Source organism: Eubalaena glacialis, chromosome 9 (assembly GCF_028564815.1).
Source record: "Eubalaena glacialis isolate mEubGla1 chromosome 9, mEubGla1.1.hap2.+ XY, whole genome shotgun sequence".
Taxonomy (NCBI): Eukaryota; Metazoa; Chordata; class Mammalia; order Artiodactyla; family Balaenidae; genus Eubalaena; species Eubalaena glacialis.
The window spans coordinates 90,071,308-90,090,224 of NC_083724.1; the positions used below are offsets into that span (position 1 = coordinate 90,071,308).

The window sequence follows — 18,917 nt, forward strand, 5'->3', positions numbered from 1 at the left end:
TTGTAATCCTATTATACATTATGCATTAAAAAACGTCATCAAGAAGGATCATGGTCTTTGCCAAACTGCCAGAGTTATCCACTGCACCAAACACATTCAGAAGCTAAGACACAAAGACTTGAATGCTATTGCAATAAGCATATTAAATTTGAATGACATTACTTAATAATATGCTCTTCACATTTCCCTACTTTTTTAGTTTAAAATACAACATGCTTATTTAATGCAGTGGGTTAATTTTGATGGCCACATGCCAATAAAAAACCTGAAGGAACCAACCAATGCTAATTAGCTGTGGCGGTTTTCGAAAAAATAAAAGGTACTAACTTTTCATGATGAATTTGTCTGCCCAATGATCAACAGGCATTCAGGGGGCCTTTGGTTTACTAGCACTATACAGTCCTTCCACAGAAATAAAGGCCACCTGAAAGCCATGTCCGATTAGGGAAATAAAAGATGCCAGGTCTTCCATAATTAAGTTTCACAAATAGTCTTAATGAGACTCACCAGATGGAGTGAAATTAATGTTAATTGACAGCAAGACTGCCAGATAATTGGGTAGGGAGGTTTAACTCTCAGAAAACTAACCCCCAAATTAAAAATCTTTCCCATGGGCTTAAAGAATAATCCTGTAGATAAAATAAAACATAAATCATACATCAAACACCTGACCAAACCATTTAGCTTCCTAGAAACAATATACTTGGCTTTCCAGTGATTGAGGATAGAGACTTTAGCTCTGAGAACTTCCAAGCCACAAACTGGAGAACATTCAGAAGTAAGCAATAGAACTTAATATGGCTAAAAATGCTGTTATAGATATAAAACAAAACACTGTCCCTTAAGTAAATAATTAACCATTGTAAATTTAAATAATATGAAAAGGAGGTGGAGTTAGAGGGAAGATGGTGGGATTAGGAAGGACCAGGAATCTCTCTCCCTACCCAGACAATAATTATGCTGGCAGAATCTGTCTGATGTAACTGTTTGGGAACTCTGGAGTTATTGAAGATTTGCAATTCCCGGAGAAGGGCTGGTCCTATAAATTGAACTTAATTTTTATCAATTTCAGCTTTTAGCACCATAGCAGTTACTCATCTCACACACCTTTAACCCCGTTGCAGACAACCATGGATGTGTTCTGGAGCAGTTTTCATGCAGCTTGTGGATCCAGGGTGAGCAATAAGGACTCTGATCCCCCAAATACTGGGGATCTGTTTTTACTGCTGACTGCTGCTTCTGAACACACAGGTGCAGACACAGAGGCAGGCAGCCGTTCTTGCAAACCTCTCCTTATCTGGCTGAAGCAACTTCTAGAGGACGTATAGGTCCAGCACCTTTTTTCTCCCTTAATTTTTCTTTTTTTTTTTCATTTTTAGGAGCCAGACATTTAAGGAGTAGGACATTCAAAAGCACTCACATATGTAAGGGAATTTAGAAAGTCATCATAAATATCCAGGGAGATAAGCAGACTCCAAAAACAGAATTGAAGAGAAACAAACATTTATACAGTAATAGGGAGACTTTAGTACCTCACTATAAATAATGCATAGTACAACCAGACAGAAGATAAATAAGGAAATAGAGAACTTGACCCACGCAATAAACCTCTTAGATCTGACATATACAGAACACTGTATCCAACTCACAACGGGACATTTTCCAGAGAGACCATGAGTTAGGCCACAGATTAAGTCTCAGCAGATTTAAAGAGATAGATATCATACAAAATCTCTTCAATGACCACAACAGGATGAATTTATACCAAAATCATGGGATGCAATGAAAACAGTGCTAAGGGGGGGAATTTACAGCTAAATAATATGAAAAGATTGAAACATTCACCAAAGAGGCTAAGCCAGACTTATTTTAAAAAATTGTATTCATTCTTTTTTCCAAGAAAAAAGTATTATAATATGAAAACAAATTACCAGTGTGTTGGTTAGAAATATCATTCATGCACTCCTTCCTTTGGTAAACTTTTATTAAGTAGGTGTGATGTGCCAAGAAGTCCACACTTAGGGACTTCCCTGGTGGCGCAGTGGATAAGACTCCATGCTCCCAATGCAGGGGGCCTGGGTTCGATCCCTGGTCAGGGAACTAGATCCCACATGCATGCCACAACTAAGAGTTTGCATGCCACAACTAAGGAGCTGGCAAGCCACAACTAAAGAGCCTGCAAGTCGCAACTAAGGAGCTCACCTGCTGCAACTAAGGAGCCCACCTGCCGCAACTAAAACCCAGTGCAACCAAATAAATTAAAAAAATAGTTTTACCTGGAAAAGTCTGGTATCATATAGAGTATTACTGTCTTTAAAAAAAAAAGTCCACACTCAGGTATGGTTCAGAGCTAAAGTATTGCTATGTGTCAGCAGCTGCCTTGCACTCTTTCAGGCACATAGGCTACTCTTGCTCTTGAAGACTGCGCAGAAAAGGCAGATGGATGGGAAACGTTGCTTGACAGCCTCAAGTGGTGTACCAAGAAGACCAGCAAAAACACCTGTAATGATCCCCAGGATCCTGAAAGCCCCTGGCACCACAGTGGCAAGACAGTAACCCCCATCAGCATCACATTGTTACTACAATGGATTGTTGCTCTCTGTGAAATCAGGCAGAATCAGAAATCTCAGGGGCTTCTGATCCTCAATAGCCATTACAGATACTGCTCTGGGAAGTTGCTCAAAGCTTGCAGCCTGCCTGTGTTTCCAGTGTGGGACTAGCAGGGCTTTACAGGAGGCCCTGAGGTCTACCAGGTTCACCTGTTTGGAGATATCAACCTCTGTGCTATCTGTGCCAGGAGGGTCACCTTCCTGTCCAGGACCTGCCAGCTGCAAAGGGGCTTCCATGGGACAGACACTTGGCTTGTGGGCTCAGGATAAGACATTGCTCATCCTCTTATGGAGATCAGACATTGGATTTTGCTTTTTCCAAGGATAAAAGTCACCAAAACATGTGAAGCAAATTGAAAAATAAAGACCTGAAACCCTCAGTTCCATGTTAAATATGTGGATATAAAGCATTAATGCAGGGAATAAAGTTTCACAATTAAAATCGATGGCAACTTAATGGTTTCTGTTGCATACTTATGTACAATGTATTGCATACTTTCACTATAATCTTCTATACCTATTTTCCTATATCTTGTGACTATTGTCTGCTTCTGCACTGTTCCAATACTTTTGATATGAAAATAAGTTATACTACCAAATAAAAGACTGCTTTTGTCTCATCACTCCATTTGATTTCATCTCACCTACTGCTGAAGCATTTACAGGTATAGTCATGCCCACACCACTGATGACCGGAAGTTTCCCTTAGGAATATGGAGGGGCCTCTGAGAATTGAGCTCAATCTTATCTCAAGGTCCTTGTCAAAATTCTCCACTGACCCAGAAGATGGGTTCTCAAACTCTGGCCCAAGTCATGCCCCCACAAACCCTGTACACTGGCAGGAGACCGCCTACTACTTGACATGGTGTCTTTTTAATGTCCTGACGCACCTGTGGTGAAGAATGCAGAATTTCATGCCTTTTGCCCATGATTAGGGCCAAATCATCTGCTGATCTCTAAGTCCTCTTTTCTCATAGAGGTCACCAAATGAAGTGATTCCATTACACGAGAATTCAGGATGCAGTTCCTGTGTTAAAAGGCATTAATGAAATCACCTCAAGTATAGCAGGGAAACAGAACTCAGGGCAGCAGTGGCCATGAAAGGATGTACGTGTGTGTGCGTGTGCGCATGCGCGAATGCATGTGTGTTGTTAGTACTATCTTATAGTGTGACTTCTCTCTAGAATATTTATACATCTGGTATGTAACTCCTACCCTGGATGGAAGAATCTGTAACAGAGAGCTCCAGTTTAGTTCAGACTTCCATCAGAGAGAAGCTGTGGGGGGAGGGAGGAGAGATAGAGTCACAGGGGGTGCTTTTCCTGCCTTTGTGGAAAAGCAATTTCCAGGGGACTGGACACTCAGAAAATGCTTGGGGCTGAGGCATGTAAGCAGTACACAGGCCTGAGGCTTCCAAAATTTCAGGAAGGGTGTCATCAGATAAAAAGTAATGCCTTGAGAGTGTAAGGAACTCCCACCTACCCATCACATCAAGGCTGAATCTCCTTTCAGCCTAATTTATTATTTTGCTTTATTATCAGCTATAATCTTGCTTTAAGCTTTTTCAAGGAACACAGACTTTTATTTTGATTTTTAATAGTAGTAAAATAGATAATGGTTGGTTATTACTTATTGCTCATTTACTCTGTGCCAGGCGTTGTTTTAAGTGTCTGACTTATTGATAGATTAACTCAGAAAATGCCTTCAACAAGGATTGTAGGTAATTACCATCATTATGCACTCCTCACAAATGAGGAAACTGAGAGACATAAAGGAGAACTGACTTGCCCAAGGTCGTACAGCCATACGGGAGGGACAAGGGAATAAATACACAAGTATTGATAGTAAAGCCAATGAGCCATGTGGCAAATTCAGAATCTGGGTCTCATAATATGCTGGGGATCCAAAATTCACTTTTATAATTTAAAAAATCAACTATATTGATGTGTAATTTATATAAGTATATGCATTTTTGATACCTTTTGATGAGTTTTGAAAATTTATACACCTTTGTAAACACCACCACAATCTATATAGAACTTTCCATCATACTAAAACATTCCCTTGTCCCCCTACCCAATTAATTTTCACCCCCACCCTCTAGATTAGATGTCTTTCCTAGAATTTTGTATAAATAGAATCATACAGCTCTACTTTCTTGTGCCTGGCTTCTTTTGCCCAGCCTAATTTTATTATTAATGTTGTTATATGCGTTAGTAGTTCCTTCCTTTTCATTGCTGAGTGATATTCCATTGTCAGGCAACATCACTGTTTATACATTTATCTGCTGAAGGACATTTTGGTTCTTTCTAATTTGGGGCGATTATGAATAAAGATTCTATGAACATTTTTATACAATTCTTTTTTAAAAATTTATTTTTTGATTTTGTTTTTGTATAATTATTTAAGTTTTCCTGGGGGTAAATACCTAGAATTGAAATTGTTGGTTTTAGGTAAGGTGTCATTACCTTTACAAGGAACTATCAAATGGATTTTTAATGCTATCACATTATAGTTTTAATTTGCACTTCCCTGATGACTAAAGCTTTGTATATCTTTTCTAGTACTTACTGGCTATCTATATATCTTCTACTGTGAAATGCTCGTTTTAATCTTATCCTTTTTTTTCCCATTTAAACTGAGTTGTTTGTATTATTATTGCATTATGAACATTCTTTATATATTGTGGATTCAAGTCCTTTGACAGACATATCTATTAGAGACATTTTCTCCCAATGTGTGATTTTTTTTGTTTTCATAATAAAATCTTGAAAAGCAGACACTTTAAATTTTAATAAACTCCAATTTATCTTTTTTGCTTTTATGTCTCACACAATTCTTTGCATTACATATTAAAAATCTGTGTGCTTCAAATTAGTTTCCATGTTTCCCAACAGAAATTTTGTACTATTAGCTGTTTTGTTTAGGTTTATAATTTATTTTGAATAAATCTTTAATTATGGTATAAACATCAAGGTGCATTTAAAATATATAATTATCCAATTATTTTATCACCATTTTTGAAAAAAGTCACCTTTTTCACATCAAATAACCCTGGAACATATGTCAAAAATCAACTAACAACTTTCAGTTACATTTCAGATCATTAGAGAGCAGGAAAAAGCACTGCTCCTATTCTTAAACAAGAAGACAGCTGGGAAGAGTTTAAATTAACAACTTTTCTTGAATACATCAGATATCTGAGATTGCAGGGCAAAAAACAAGCCCAAAGTCTGGAGAGCTAGGTGGCTGCAGAGAGAAACAAGAACCCAAGCAGTTGCTTAACTGAGACAGAGAATGCCAAACACCATATAAAATGATTGTAAAGAAGCTAAACAACATGCAAGATCAGATAGGTTATTTCAGCAGAGAGATATAAACTATAGTAAAATTTGAATGCTGGAAATAAAAAACACATACAATATATGAAGAATGCCTTCAAAGGGCTTATCAGTATACTTGATACCACTGAGGAAGGACTCAGTGACATTGAAGAGAGAGATAGAATATATACATACTTTTATATATATTTGTAGAATATATACACATACTTTTATATATATTTGTATGTGTGTATGCTTCAATACAGTATTTGTATTAGTGAACCAGAGATGATACAAAAGTACACAGAAAACATGGTTTGGCTTTGTTGAAAAAAGACAGCTTAGTAACAATGGCCTTTCCTATATGCGCATGTCAGGAGGTAGCAGGAGAAAAGGAATGAGGTATAGGATTCTGAATTTTCAGATACTTCCTGTAAAAGGTTTACTTGTTATTAATATACGTGTGGCAAATCATAGCTGATATCAGAATAGTTACTAAGTAAGGGGTACATAATTCTATTACAGTGCAGTTGACTTCCAATATACATACAAAACAAACATCTAAGTGGCATGCACACTCACATAGACACACAATAGAGAACTCAAAAAATATTCACATACATTCAACACTGTGCAGCTTATGCAATTTATTTTAAAAAAATCTTCTTATTCTAGTGAATGCCTATGAACTAATATTGTTATATTTCATTAACTGTCTTAATATTACATATGAAATAGTTTTTATATAACATAAAGGCTATTATTTACCTTTCTCAAATTGATAAATTTTTCCCTTATAACAAACTCTGAGAGATACTAAACTTTGATGACTCACTGAAAGCATTCACACATTCACAGCTCGATTATCAGATATTTAATGAGATATCATTTTTTGGGTAAAGGATTACCTATATATATTGTAATGTTAGATATCTTCCCCTGATATCTACCTGACTGAGGAGGAAGAATTGTGGGTAAAAACTATGGTCATTCAGGATGTTGTCAGGGGTTTTTCCTGTGTGATATTTCTGATACACTACACTGAGTTCACATGTCCACAGAAATCACATTCATAGGCTTTGTTAACTGAGGGTTGGTGAGTAAATATCAGTATTAAGCATACCCAAACTGTAGAAGCCCAGCAGAGAACAAGTTTATTTCATCACAGCAAAATGTCTGTGTACATGCAGAAGAAAATTTCATTCAACAGTCACTCTTTGGCCCTGTTTCTTTCTACTTTGTACTCTTTCATCTTCCATGCACGAGCCCCTTTGGTTTTGCTGGGGGTAATCTCCACTCCATTCTGACAAGGGACAGGAGAAAACATTAAGAATTTGAGAGGTGTATTTAGTAAGACTTGTCATTGACCTCTAAATTTCACTATCCAGAGGTTAAAAATATGATCTCATTTGGATGACAGAGTAGTTGAGAAATTTAGATGAGGTGTGGCATGAGAAAAAAGGAAATGGTTATTGGTGAACAATTAATAGTCATTACATGTCATATAGTTATTACCTTGTGTTAGTCAAATTGAGGTTTGACTTATAGTAGAAGGATTCCCCACATCCATTACCCTGATTTCTTGTCTGTTCTGATATACTGTGAGGTCTCTATGTATTTTCTGCTTTACTGAGAAAGCTGGCTTTTGGCTAAAGGTTATCTCACATTTATTACATTCTCAATTTTCTGTTTGATTTCTCTGATGATGAATGAATTTTGATTGCTGGGACAAAGTTTTGACATTTTCATTACATTCCCAGGGTTCTTCTGCAGTGTGAGTTTTCCGAGGATTGAATGCACAGGGTATTTCTTATATTCATTATGTTTACAGAGTTTCTTTGCTGGATTGAATTCTCTGATCTACAATGAGGACTGCACTCAAGATGAGACTGCCCGTGTAAAATATATTCCAAGAATTTCTCTCTTGTGTAAGTTCTCTGATGTTTAGTGAAAGCTGGTATCTTGCAGAGAAACTTCCAAGTGTTCATTATATTCATAGGGGTTCTCTCCTATATGTTTTATTTTGTATTGCGAGACTTGATTTCCAGCTCAGAGCTTTTCCATATTCATTACATTTATATGTTTAGTTCCCTGTGTGGGCTTTCTGATGTTCTCTAAGGCTTGATTTCTGGCTGAAAGTTTTCCCACATTTATCACATTTATAGGGTTTCTCCCCCGTGTGAGTTCTCTGATGTACTCTGAGGTTTGATTTCTGGCTGAAAGCTTCTCCACAGTGATTACAATTATAGGGTTTCTCTCCTGTGTGAGTTCTCTGATGTTTTCTTAGGACTGACTTCTCACTGAAAGCTTTGGCACATTCACTACATTCATAGGGTTTCTCCCCTGTGTGAGTTCTCTGATGTCCTCTGAGATTTGATTTCTGCCTGAAAGTTTTTCCACACTCATCACATTTATAGGGTTTCTCCCCCGTGTGAGTTCTGTGATGTACTCTGAGGTTTGATTTCTGGCTAAAGGCTTCCCCACAATGATTACATGTATAGGGTTTCTCCCCTGTGTGAATTCTATGATGTCCTCTGAGTTGTGATTTCTGACCGAATGCTCTCCCACATTGATTACATTTATAGGGCTTCTCCCCTGTATGAGTTCTATGATGTTTTCTTAGACCTGACTTCAGTTTGAAAGCTTTCCCACATTCATCACATTTATATGGTCTTTCTCCTGTGTGAGTTCTCCGATGATTCCTTAGGCCTGACATATGGCTGAAAGATTTTCCACATTCATTACATTCAAAGGGTTTCTCACCCGTGTGAGTTCTCTGATGTACTATGAGGATTGATTTATAGTTGAAAGATTTCCCACATTCATTACATTCAAAAGGTTTCTCTCCTGTGTGAATTCTCTGATGTATTCTTAGGCCTGACTTTGCACTGAAAGCTTTCTCACATCCATCACATTTATAGGGTTTCTCTCCTGTGTGAGTTCTCTGATGTTTTCTTAGGCGTGACTTCTCACTGAAAGCTTTCCCACATTCATGACATTCATAGGGTTTCTCCTCTGTGTGACTTTTCTGAGGCTGAATCAGGCATGAAGTCATAGTGCAGGATTTTCCACATTCATTACACTCATAGGGTTTCACTGTTATTTGAGTTCTCTTACGTACATTGAAAGTTGACTGGTAAGCCAATGATTCTGTACATGTGCCATAGTCAGAGGACTGGTCTATTGTGTGAATTCTCTGATGCACTGGGAGGGTTGAATTATGGCTGAAATTCTTTCCATATTCAAAGGGTTTCACCCCTATATGAATTTTTTGCTGTTCTCTAATGTGTAATTTTTGGCTAAAAGATTTCCCTTCTGTGTCAGTTCTTTGAGTGATCCTACTGAAATTATTTCTGTTTTTATCAATAGTATATTCATATTTATTAAACTCGTAGTGACTCTTCTCCTCTGGATGATTGCTCTGAGAGATTATCAAGGTTGATTTATCATATTGGTTTTCCCCAAATTTATTGAATTTATAAGATTTCACTTTTGGGTGGGTATTCTTAGATGTAACAAGGGCAGTCTTTTCAAGAAAATCTTTTCCACATTTATTATATTCAAAAGTTTGCTGTAAAGTCTGAATTGTCTGATGCTGAATAACTTTGTCTTTATGTCCAAAGGCTTTCACACTTTTACTATAGACAAAAGATTTCTCTCCAGTATTAGTTCTGCGATCCTTAATACTGAGGAGCCAGTTCTCACATACATTAAGCTCATAAGCCTTCTTTCTTGAATATTGACAGTGTGGGGTCAATGAGCTAAGAAGCAAGTAAGTAGACCCTGTAGTGTCAAATTTACAAGGCATTGTTTCTGCAGGGAAAATGTTTATGTCCAGAGTACATAGTTTTCTTGAAATTTCTTGCTCTGTAGTCAATGATTTGTTGACGAATAAAACTTGCCTCAAATGTTTGCCTTGGTTTTCCAGGCTCTCCTGTAAGAGTTCATCAGGTTGGGATTCTTCTAAAAGTGAGAAAATTAAAAATATTTAATGATATTTAACACACTTATTGTGGAGTGAAATTTATATACATATCCCCCATTATGTATTTGACTCCTTGGTGTCTGGCTCAGTTTCCCAAAAATAAAGTAATTTCAAGTGTATATTCTCTCTTATTTTGTTGTTAAAAAAACTTTTTCTAGTGGAAAGATAGAGAGGAATCTAGAAATGAAATTACATCTATATTTGATATCTTAAAGTATAATTTTCAAAACCAGGTAGAGAAGAGGATATAAAGGAAAGGAACAATTAAAAAAGAAGAATATATTTGAGAGAGTTGAATCCTGGGAACAGATAAAACAAAGACTGAAATGAATTCAACAAGGATTTTGCACTAAGTAGATAACAAAAAGTATCAATGGAGAATTGCTTTCAGTGGCTTTATTGAGATAGAGTTTGCATTAGGGAAGAACACCAGAGACTACATTCACAAACACAGATTACATTGATAACCATCGGTCTATATGATTCCAACTGGAGCTTCATTTTTCCATTCTACACATCAACACTAAAATAAACTTATCATGGGGAATTCCCTGGCAGTCCAGTGGTTAGGACTCAGCAATTTCACTGCCATGGGCCCAGGTTCAATCCCTGGTCGGGGAACTAAGATCCCACAAGCCACGTAGTGTGGCAAAAAAAAAAAATTATCATGGCACCAACTTTCTCATGTTGAAAGAAATAATCAGAAACAGAAACATAAATGTATTGGTGGAAGTGAAAAAACTGATGAGAGTTAAAGTAATTTTTCCACCTATATTGGAGTCACCTCTCTTTCCTGGTTCTGGTGCCTTGGTATTATATCAGGGTTGTTCAATAGTGAGTTCCTCTTAATCATCAAATCTTAACTTTCCTCTTTTCAATTTGTTTACTCATTTCCCCCAAACCAGTCGTGCCCTGTCCAATCCTTAATACTATTTTCCATTTATTTTTCCACATATCTAGTTTTTATTCACTGTAAGAATCTTAAGGATCATGTTTCAAACTGGCCCTAGAAACCCTACAAGTATCCTTTATATTTATTTACCATAAATTTCCTGTGCATATTTGACTGCTATTGTTCTCCTGCTACCCACGCTCCATGCAAAAATGTCTGTGACTCACAATTTTTAAAGTAAATAACCATCACCGAAATCAGGAGGCATCATAAAATTGACGGCAAATCCATAGTTAAATGAGCAGCATCTTCTCTCTTGGTTGTACCTAAAATAATGGCTCACCATTTAATCAATAGCACCTTACATAATATAAAATATGTTTATGCAGCTTTGCTCACCTTTCCAAAATAAAACCCTCACTGTGATATTCTTTGCATCCCTCTGTAATATAAATTTAGTGGTCCATAAAAAGCTCCGTGCATAGGAATTACCTAGAGAGTTCTTTTACTAATATAAGGGTTCAGATCCAGCAATACCTACATTGGATGATTCAAAAGTCCCAGAAATTTGACTTGGGCATTTACATTTGTGGATTGTGTTTTCTGAGTGAGTCAGTATGAAATGCCTCTCTCCACCTGACTTCAGAATCAGCCTACAATGTTATTAAAAAATATGTATCATGTGACAAATACCCAGAAAGGAAGAGTGAAACAGAGACCATTCTTTTTGGGAGATTATAATCCAGGTGAGGAAAGGAGCTCATTCAGTAACCATATGCTATCTGGCACAGAATCTCATTTTCTTTTGACACATCCATCAAATGGGCTAAGAGTTTACAAAAGTAAGAGAAAAAGCATAGGCTAAAGTATTCCAAGATTATATTATAGAAGTAGGAATCTAAGCCCAAACTTAAAATGAGTAATAGTGCTTTCTTCTCTTTTTCTAGCTGAGGTTAGCTATTTTATTTGCTTTTATTCCAAGAACCACCTTTGGCTTTATAATTATAATGTTTTATAACTATAATGTTTTATCTTTATTACATTTCTTGCTTTGCTTAGTTTTCTTTTAAAACTTTATTGCTTTTAGAAATAAGTATATGAGGGTAAAATAGTTTCCTCTAAGCACTGTTTCATCTATAGTGCAAAGAGTCTAATAAACATGTTTTTCATTAAAAAATAATTTCTGGATATTGTACAGTTTTAACTTACTCTTTTATAAAATAGGTTTTTAAAGATATATATTCATTATTAATTTTAAGATACAGGGATTTAAAATTTTCTCATATTGTTTGTAATTTATAGTGTTATTTAACAATAATATCTTTACTTCGTAGAATTTGCCTAAAATACTTTTACATTTTGTCAATGTTCCAAGATCATTTAAAAGGAGGTTTATTCTTTGTTTTCAGAATAGTTATGTAGTGTGTTTGCATAGCTTTGTTTTCAGAACATAATAGATTCATTTTATAAAATATGCTATTTATAATGTCTAGACCAGAGGTTGGTAAACTTCTTCTGTAAGAGGCCAGAGAGTAAATGTTTTAGGCTTTGCTGGTTATTCACTCTCTATTGCAACAATTCAACTCTGCCTTGTAGCTTGAATATGTAAACAAATGGATATTGCTGTGTTCCAATAAATGTTTCTTTACCAAAACAAGCAGTAGGCAGGATTTGACCTGAGGGCCATAGTTTGCCAAGCACTATTCTAGAGTCCACAGGCTACGGAATGAAATCAGAGAGGCATATTAAGGTTGACTATATCTAATGTGTTCCTATTTCTCCTTATAACTCTTGCAGTTTTTTGTTTTATGAATCCTGATGATAATTTATTTGGTGTACTAATATTTTAAACTTTTATGTATCCTTTAAAAATTATCTTCTTTAGCATTATCAAAATGTCCTTTTTCTCACCTGTTTTTGACCTGAATTGAACTTTGAGATAAATAAACATTGAGTTGTTTTTATGTTTATAGTCTTAACAATTCATGACTGTATTTTCAAACTTTCTAAATTATTTTCTAGGTATATCTCTGATATAATATGATAGCATTTTCTCTTAATAGGTGTATTAAGATTCATTTACATTGGTAGTTGATATGTCAGATATGTTTGTCTTACTTTATGTGTGTTTGCATAGCTTTTGTGCAGAAAATGTTTAACACAGCAGGCCTGAGACTGCTACCCTTAGAAAGGCCTGTTTACAAGATTAGCCCTTAGCTGGCGTCTGGGAACTTAGATTTTGAGATGGTTCGCAAGATTCCCAGAACTGCTAAGAGGGACTCAATGAGCCTAAACTGTTTGTACAAACAATATATTTATGCTGAACACCTAGTTTCCATCTGAAAGCCTACAATTTTGATACATGCTAGACAGAGGGTGCTTACGTGAGCAGCCCCCAGTGAAAACTCTGGGCACCTCATCTCAAATGAACTTTCCAGGTACATATTTCACATGTGTTGTCACACCTGGTTTTCTCTCGACTTTGCCCCATGCACCTTTTCTCTTTGTTGATTTTAATTTGTATGATTTCACTGTATAAATCTTAGTTATGAGTATGCCTATATGCTGAGTCCTCCAAGGTGAGTTAATGAACCTGATGATGATCCTGGGGACCCTTGATACAGCTTTATAAGAAACTTTTCTAGTAACAGATCTGTTTTCTTTGCTCTGTCAAATGTAAACAATAAGGACAGTTGCCGTTTGCTCTAGTTTTTATGCTTTCTAATTATACTATGTAATCATCTATTTCGATTGTATATAGTAATTTATTATTATATAATGATAAAATTTATTGTTTATTTCTCTCTTCTGATCTGTTTACTCCCAATTTTAGTTGTTTTCTTAACTTTTCTTTGTTTTTATCTTTTTACTGTTACATATACAATCATTACTTAATTTTTCAGCTTCAAAGGGTACACTTAGCTCCCATTTTTTTAAAGATGAGAATACCAACATGCTTACATTCCATTCCTTTCTTTAGTTGTCCCCCTTCTACTTTTTATTAGATTATTTCTAATGTTTCAAATGTGAAGGCCTCTAATAGGAGAGTGCTGAAAAACATTTCAAACTGCTCACTTCTAGCTGATCACTTTGGATCTAATTTTCTTGGATGCCTTCTGCCAGTATTCAATAACTCACCTGGGGAACTTCTGTTTACAAATTCTTTCTCTAATAACCACAGATCTTCTCCTTGTTCCAACATGAAGATCAGTTCTGGTTTTGTAAAGCAGTACCCTGTAAAAGGGAAATACTTTAGCACTTGAGTTAGCTGCATAGGTTTCACTGTTTCTGAATGTGAAGAAAGGTATAGCTTCAGAAGTGGTACATTGAGGGTGCTTGCTAGAATTTTTTTGGGGGAGCAGAAATGACAGCAAAAAACATTTTCTTACACTCATAACGGATCACTCTTCTTAAACCCTTAAGTCACAAGCCTAAATAACATTAAGTTCTAAAATAGTCAATGTCTGTGCTTCAAATGAGATTTCATAAGGACCAATTTCATATCTGGCCATAATGGAGTAAAAGGAACTGATTTACCCTTCATATCAGACATCTAAAAAAAAAACATACAAACTATATGAAATGGGTTTTAGACTTTAGAAAACAGGCAGTACAGACAGGGATACTTGAGAATAGAGAAACAAATGAGGTGAGTCCTGTGATTATCACAGCTTATTGCTTGGAGAGTTTTCAACCCATAATGCAAAAAGAGACCACCAAAACAGAGCCTAGCTGATTCAGTAAGTTAAGGCAAGAGAACTGGATTTTAAGGAAGTCATGAAAACTAGGATTTGTAAAATAAAATACAAGAGAAGAAAGATACAGCATCTTTCTCTATCTGATATGCAGAAGGATCTCCTGAGTACTAATTTTTGAAAGTGTAAGGAAAACACTTGAGGTTGGGGGGAAGACCAGTGAAAAAAGAGTAGCCTGAAGTATCACCAAAGCACACAGAGAGGTAGGAACTTCTGTTTCTGTTAGTCAGGGTAGAAAAACTTCCTAATCCATGGCCAACTGGGTAGAATAACCAGAAGGGTATTTATTGACTTGGTAGAGGAGCCAAATTAGTCCAAGAGTAAAGTGAGCTCTGAATCCAATATAACAAAGCTTAAAGCAAACCTTGAAGGGATCAAATTAATTCCAAGTAATTTAACTACATCCCAGAAAAGGCCCCAAAAGATTTAAAATAATACAACAAAACTAGCACCTAACAATATAAAATCCACAACATTTAGCCCTCAATAAGAAATTACTAGGTATGAATAAAAGGGATATATGACTGTACTCAAGGAGAAAAATCAATCAGTAAGCCACAGAATAAGAAATGACACATATAAAATTAATAATCAAGGCCATTAAAACAGTAAATATACTCCATGATGAGAATAGAAAGGGAATTCATAAAAAAAAAAGAAGTTCCTAACTGAAATTCTAAATATGAAAAATATCTGAAATGAGAAAACAAACCAACCAAACAACAAACAAAAAAACACTGGATAGGATTAATAATAGTATATATACCACATAAGGAAGGCTAAATGACATAAGGTAGATAGATTACTTTAAGGTATAGAAATAAAAACTATGAAAGAAGAAACCCACAGTGAATAAAGACTGGAAAATAATAAAGAGTTATCTCTGTGACCTGTGGGATAAAGTTATGTAACACATGTAATTAGCATTTCAGAAGGAAAAAAGGAGGATGGAAAAAATAAGGGGCAAAGGTTCAATTTTTGGTTGAAGAAGTGTATAAACCACGGATCCAAGATGCTAAATGAATGCCAAGGAGAAGAAACATGAAGAAAACAACACCAAGACACATTAAAATTAAATTGCTAAAACCAGTGATAAAGAGAAAGTGTTCAATAGATAGTGAAAGACATAATATGTACAGAGAAAAAAAAAGAATGTCTACTTCTTGTCAGAAATTATACAAGCCAGAAGACTACGAAGTGACAATTTTAAAGTACTGAAAGCAAAAAAGTCAACCTAGAATTTTATGCTTGGCAAATATGTCATTTTCAAACAAACAAAAATTGAAAGAATTTATCACCAACTGACATGTGTTACAGGAAAGTTAATTCTCTAAAAGAAATTCTTCAGACAGAAGAAAAATGCTATCGGGTGGAAATTTGGATTAATACATAGAAAAAAGAGCACCATAATCTGGAAACAAGAGGATAAAAATAAAATAAACTTATCTCATTTCAGAACTCTCTTAAAAAATAATAAATTGGTTTTTTTTTTTTTGGTTTTTTGTTTTTAAATTGTTGAAGCCTTCCATGTCATGATGACTTTTTACTTTTTAAAAAAAATTTATTTATTTATTTTTGACTGTGTTGGGTCTTCGTTTCTGTGCGAGGGCTTTCTCTAGTTGCGGCAAGCGGGGGCCACTCTTCATCGCAGTGCGTGGGCCTTTCCCTATCGCGGCCTCTTTTGTTGCGGAGCACAGGCTCCAGACGCACAGGCTCAGTAGTTGTGGCTCACGGGCCTAGTTGCTCCGCGGCATGTGGGATCTTCCCAGACCAGGGCTCGAACCCGTGTCCCCTGCATTAGCAGGCAGATTCTCAACCACTGTGCCACCAGGGAAGCCCATAAATTGTGTTTTAAAACAGTAATGTACTGTAGGAAATGGGAACTAGCGAGAGCTGGGAATGTTAGGGATTTTAAAACTTATGTAGATAAGGCATGCAGAGCTGCTGAGGAATTTGTCAATATTTACCATGAGACAATGGACAAAAGAAGATGGGCACTAACCAGGCTGCATCTGGACAAGGCTACTTTAATATGTAATGGAAATGTTGTTACAGGACTGGAAGCCCTAATTTTTTTGAGATATTGCCTTCTAGAGAGTTCCAGGTCAATATGTTAGATTGCCAGCCAGTTCATGAGCAAGCTACTCAGGCCCAGACTACAGTTCTTGTTGTGACCAGTGGAACTGTGAAGTTTGATGGAAACAAACACTACTTCAACCAGAACTTCCTGCTGACTGCTTAGTCTACTCCTAACAATACCGTGTGGAAGACTGCAAGTGACTGCTTCCATTTTCAAGATTGGGCTAGTAGTGAAAGGGGGCAAAAGTCCATTGACTTGTGGTCCATTAGTTCCAGCAATAGAAATTTATGTGAATTAATTCATTTCATTGTAGAAGCACTAAAAACTAGTATTGCTGAAACTAAATTTCTTTAATATTTTTTTATTCCTAGCAGCACCTTTTCTAGCAGCTGCCAGTTTGAATTGTTGCCCTTAAGAGCTTTAATGCTAGTTTTCTACATTCCTTATATGTTTCACTAATGACATTCTTACAGTAACATTAAAGCTATGATCTCTGTACTAACATACTCACTGTGAGCCCAGCATATCGCAAAAATGAAATCCTTTTATTGTACTGTCTATGGGATATCAGCACAATGTAACCTCTCTGGGAGGAAGTGGAGGTTTTTTTTGTTATTTAGTTAATTTTGTAGTACAACATGTACCTATTTTTGGTAAACAGTGGTGATGCAGTTTTAGTATAAGGCTTTTTCAATCAGTTCAATGAACACTTTACTAATTTAGGTTTACATAACTACTCTGACATATTAGAATCTCACGTAGAGATGTTCAATAGTCTTTTTATGTTAAGAAATGTGGGTTTTTTAAATGTCGGCTTGTCTTCCTATGAAGTGAATTGATCTACTAGAGAGGTGTAAAATGTTCTGGATTGACACCTGAGTGCTGAATACACTCAGTGGCTTAAAAGCAAACTTCTTAAAAACATTTTTCTTGGCAGCTCCAGGTCTGTAACTTTAGGTAGTGAATGGTAGGTAGTAGGACTAATAGCTCTAACGGGAGAATGTGGAGTGAGAACTGTAGAGATCCGAGGTTGGCCAAAAGTAAGACAGGGTATCAAATGGTATACTTTTGGTACTTGTTTTCTACCTCCTAAAAATGTAGCCTAATTTTAGGATTTAAGTCATTAAGGTAATAAGTATCCTTACCAAATGGCCTTGAATGTCACTTTTGTTCTAAGAATTATTTTTAAAGGCTTTTCCAATTCACCTCATACTTATCACCAATAAATGTCTCAATTTATTCAAGAACTTATGGGGGTAAAATGTCAGCAATAAGCCTGACCCTGCAGCAGGGTCTGACAGGAAAGTTGGAAACAAAGCCATCGCTCTCTCTTTGGGGCCCTTCTAAGTCTTCCACATGAACTTCAGGCCAAAAGTCTCCTATGTACTACCCACCCCCAAAGTGAGTGATTTGTTACCTGTGTTTACACTGTCAACTGCACAATCTTTTTACTAAAGTTAAAATTATCTAATCTCATGATTTCTTCTTCCATATGGCATTGAGCAAGTAAATCTGTTATAAAACATGTTCCTGTTATGTGGCTAACACTTTGTCTTTTTAGAGAAAATAAAGAACAGCAGATCTTCATAAGCCCACATACTTCAAAAGAACCAACTGATTGATTTTACGTCTCAACATCTAAAGAAAAATAAATCTAGCTTTGTTTTTGGTTAAACTTTAAGTGTCTTTCCATTTTTGAATTTACTGTTTTCACGTTTTTACACTAGATGTGCCAGCTTTGTTTCTACACTGCAACTCAAAGTTAATGTTTCTTGTCACTTAATTTGAAAATCAGTGATTCATTTACTCTTGTCCCAAACTACACATTACATTTCTGATGTATTAACAAAATAGAATTAAGTAGGAGAAGGGGATGGAACTGATTTTAGACCACACCTTCTTGTAGTACTGACTAAAACTTACACGTTATATTCTACACAAAGTGAGTTTATTCTAATTTTAGATTGGCTTTTTAAAACCACAGCTTTAGCAGCAACAATCAGATTGCCCAAACACTGCCCCTTCCCTTAAGGAGAACAGTCTCAGGTAAAAGCTGCATATAACTAGCAATAACGGAATTGAGTGGTTGTATACTGTTCATGAATTGAATGTTTTAAGACTTGTATATGAACTGCTTTTTCCAAATCTGGAAAAATTTCAGCCATAATTTTTTTGAAAAATTTTTTAGCCTTTCCTTCTGTGACTCCAAAGACACAAATGTTAAGAGATTTTGTTGTAGACCCATAGTTCCCTGATGTTCTGTTCATCTGTAT

General features: G+C 35.9%; 1 protein-coding gene and 1 pseudogene across 1 annotated transcript in view; one reads left to right on the forward strand and one right to left on the reverse strand.

The window, feature by feature from the left end:
- Nucleotides 1-6,736: 6,736 nt before the first annotated feature.
- Nucleotides 6,737-18,917, reverse strand: part of ZNF782 (zinc finger protein 782) — a 54,367-nt gene continuing 42,186 nt past the window's right edge. The window contains exons 6-7 of the mRNA XM_061200592.1: nt 13,948-14,043; nt 6,737-9,895 (exon numbers count right to left, since the gene is read on the reverse strand). Of these exons, the coding sequence (XP_061056575.1) occupies nt 8,016-9,895; nt 13,948-14,043 (1,976 nt within the window). The 3' untranslated portion in view covers nt 6,737-8,015. The remainder of the gene's footprint in view (nt 9,896-13,947; nt 14,044-18,917) is intronic.
- LOC133098110 (NTF2-related export protein 2-like) lies at nt 16,427-16,998 on the forward strand (annotated as a pseudogene).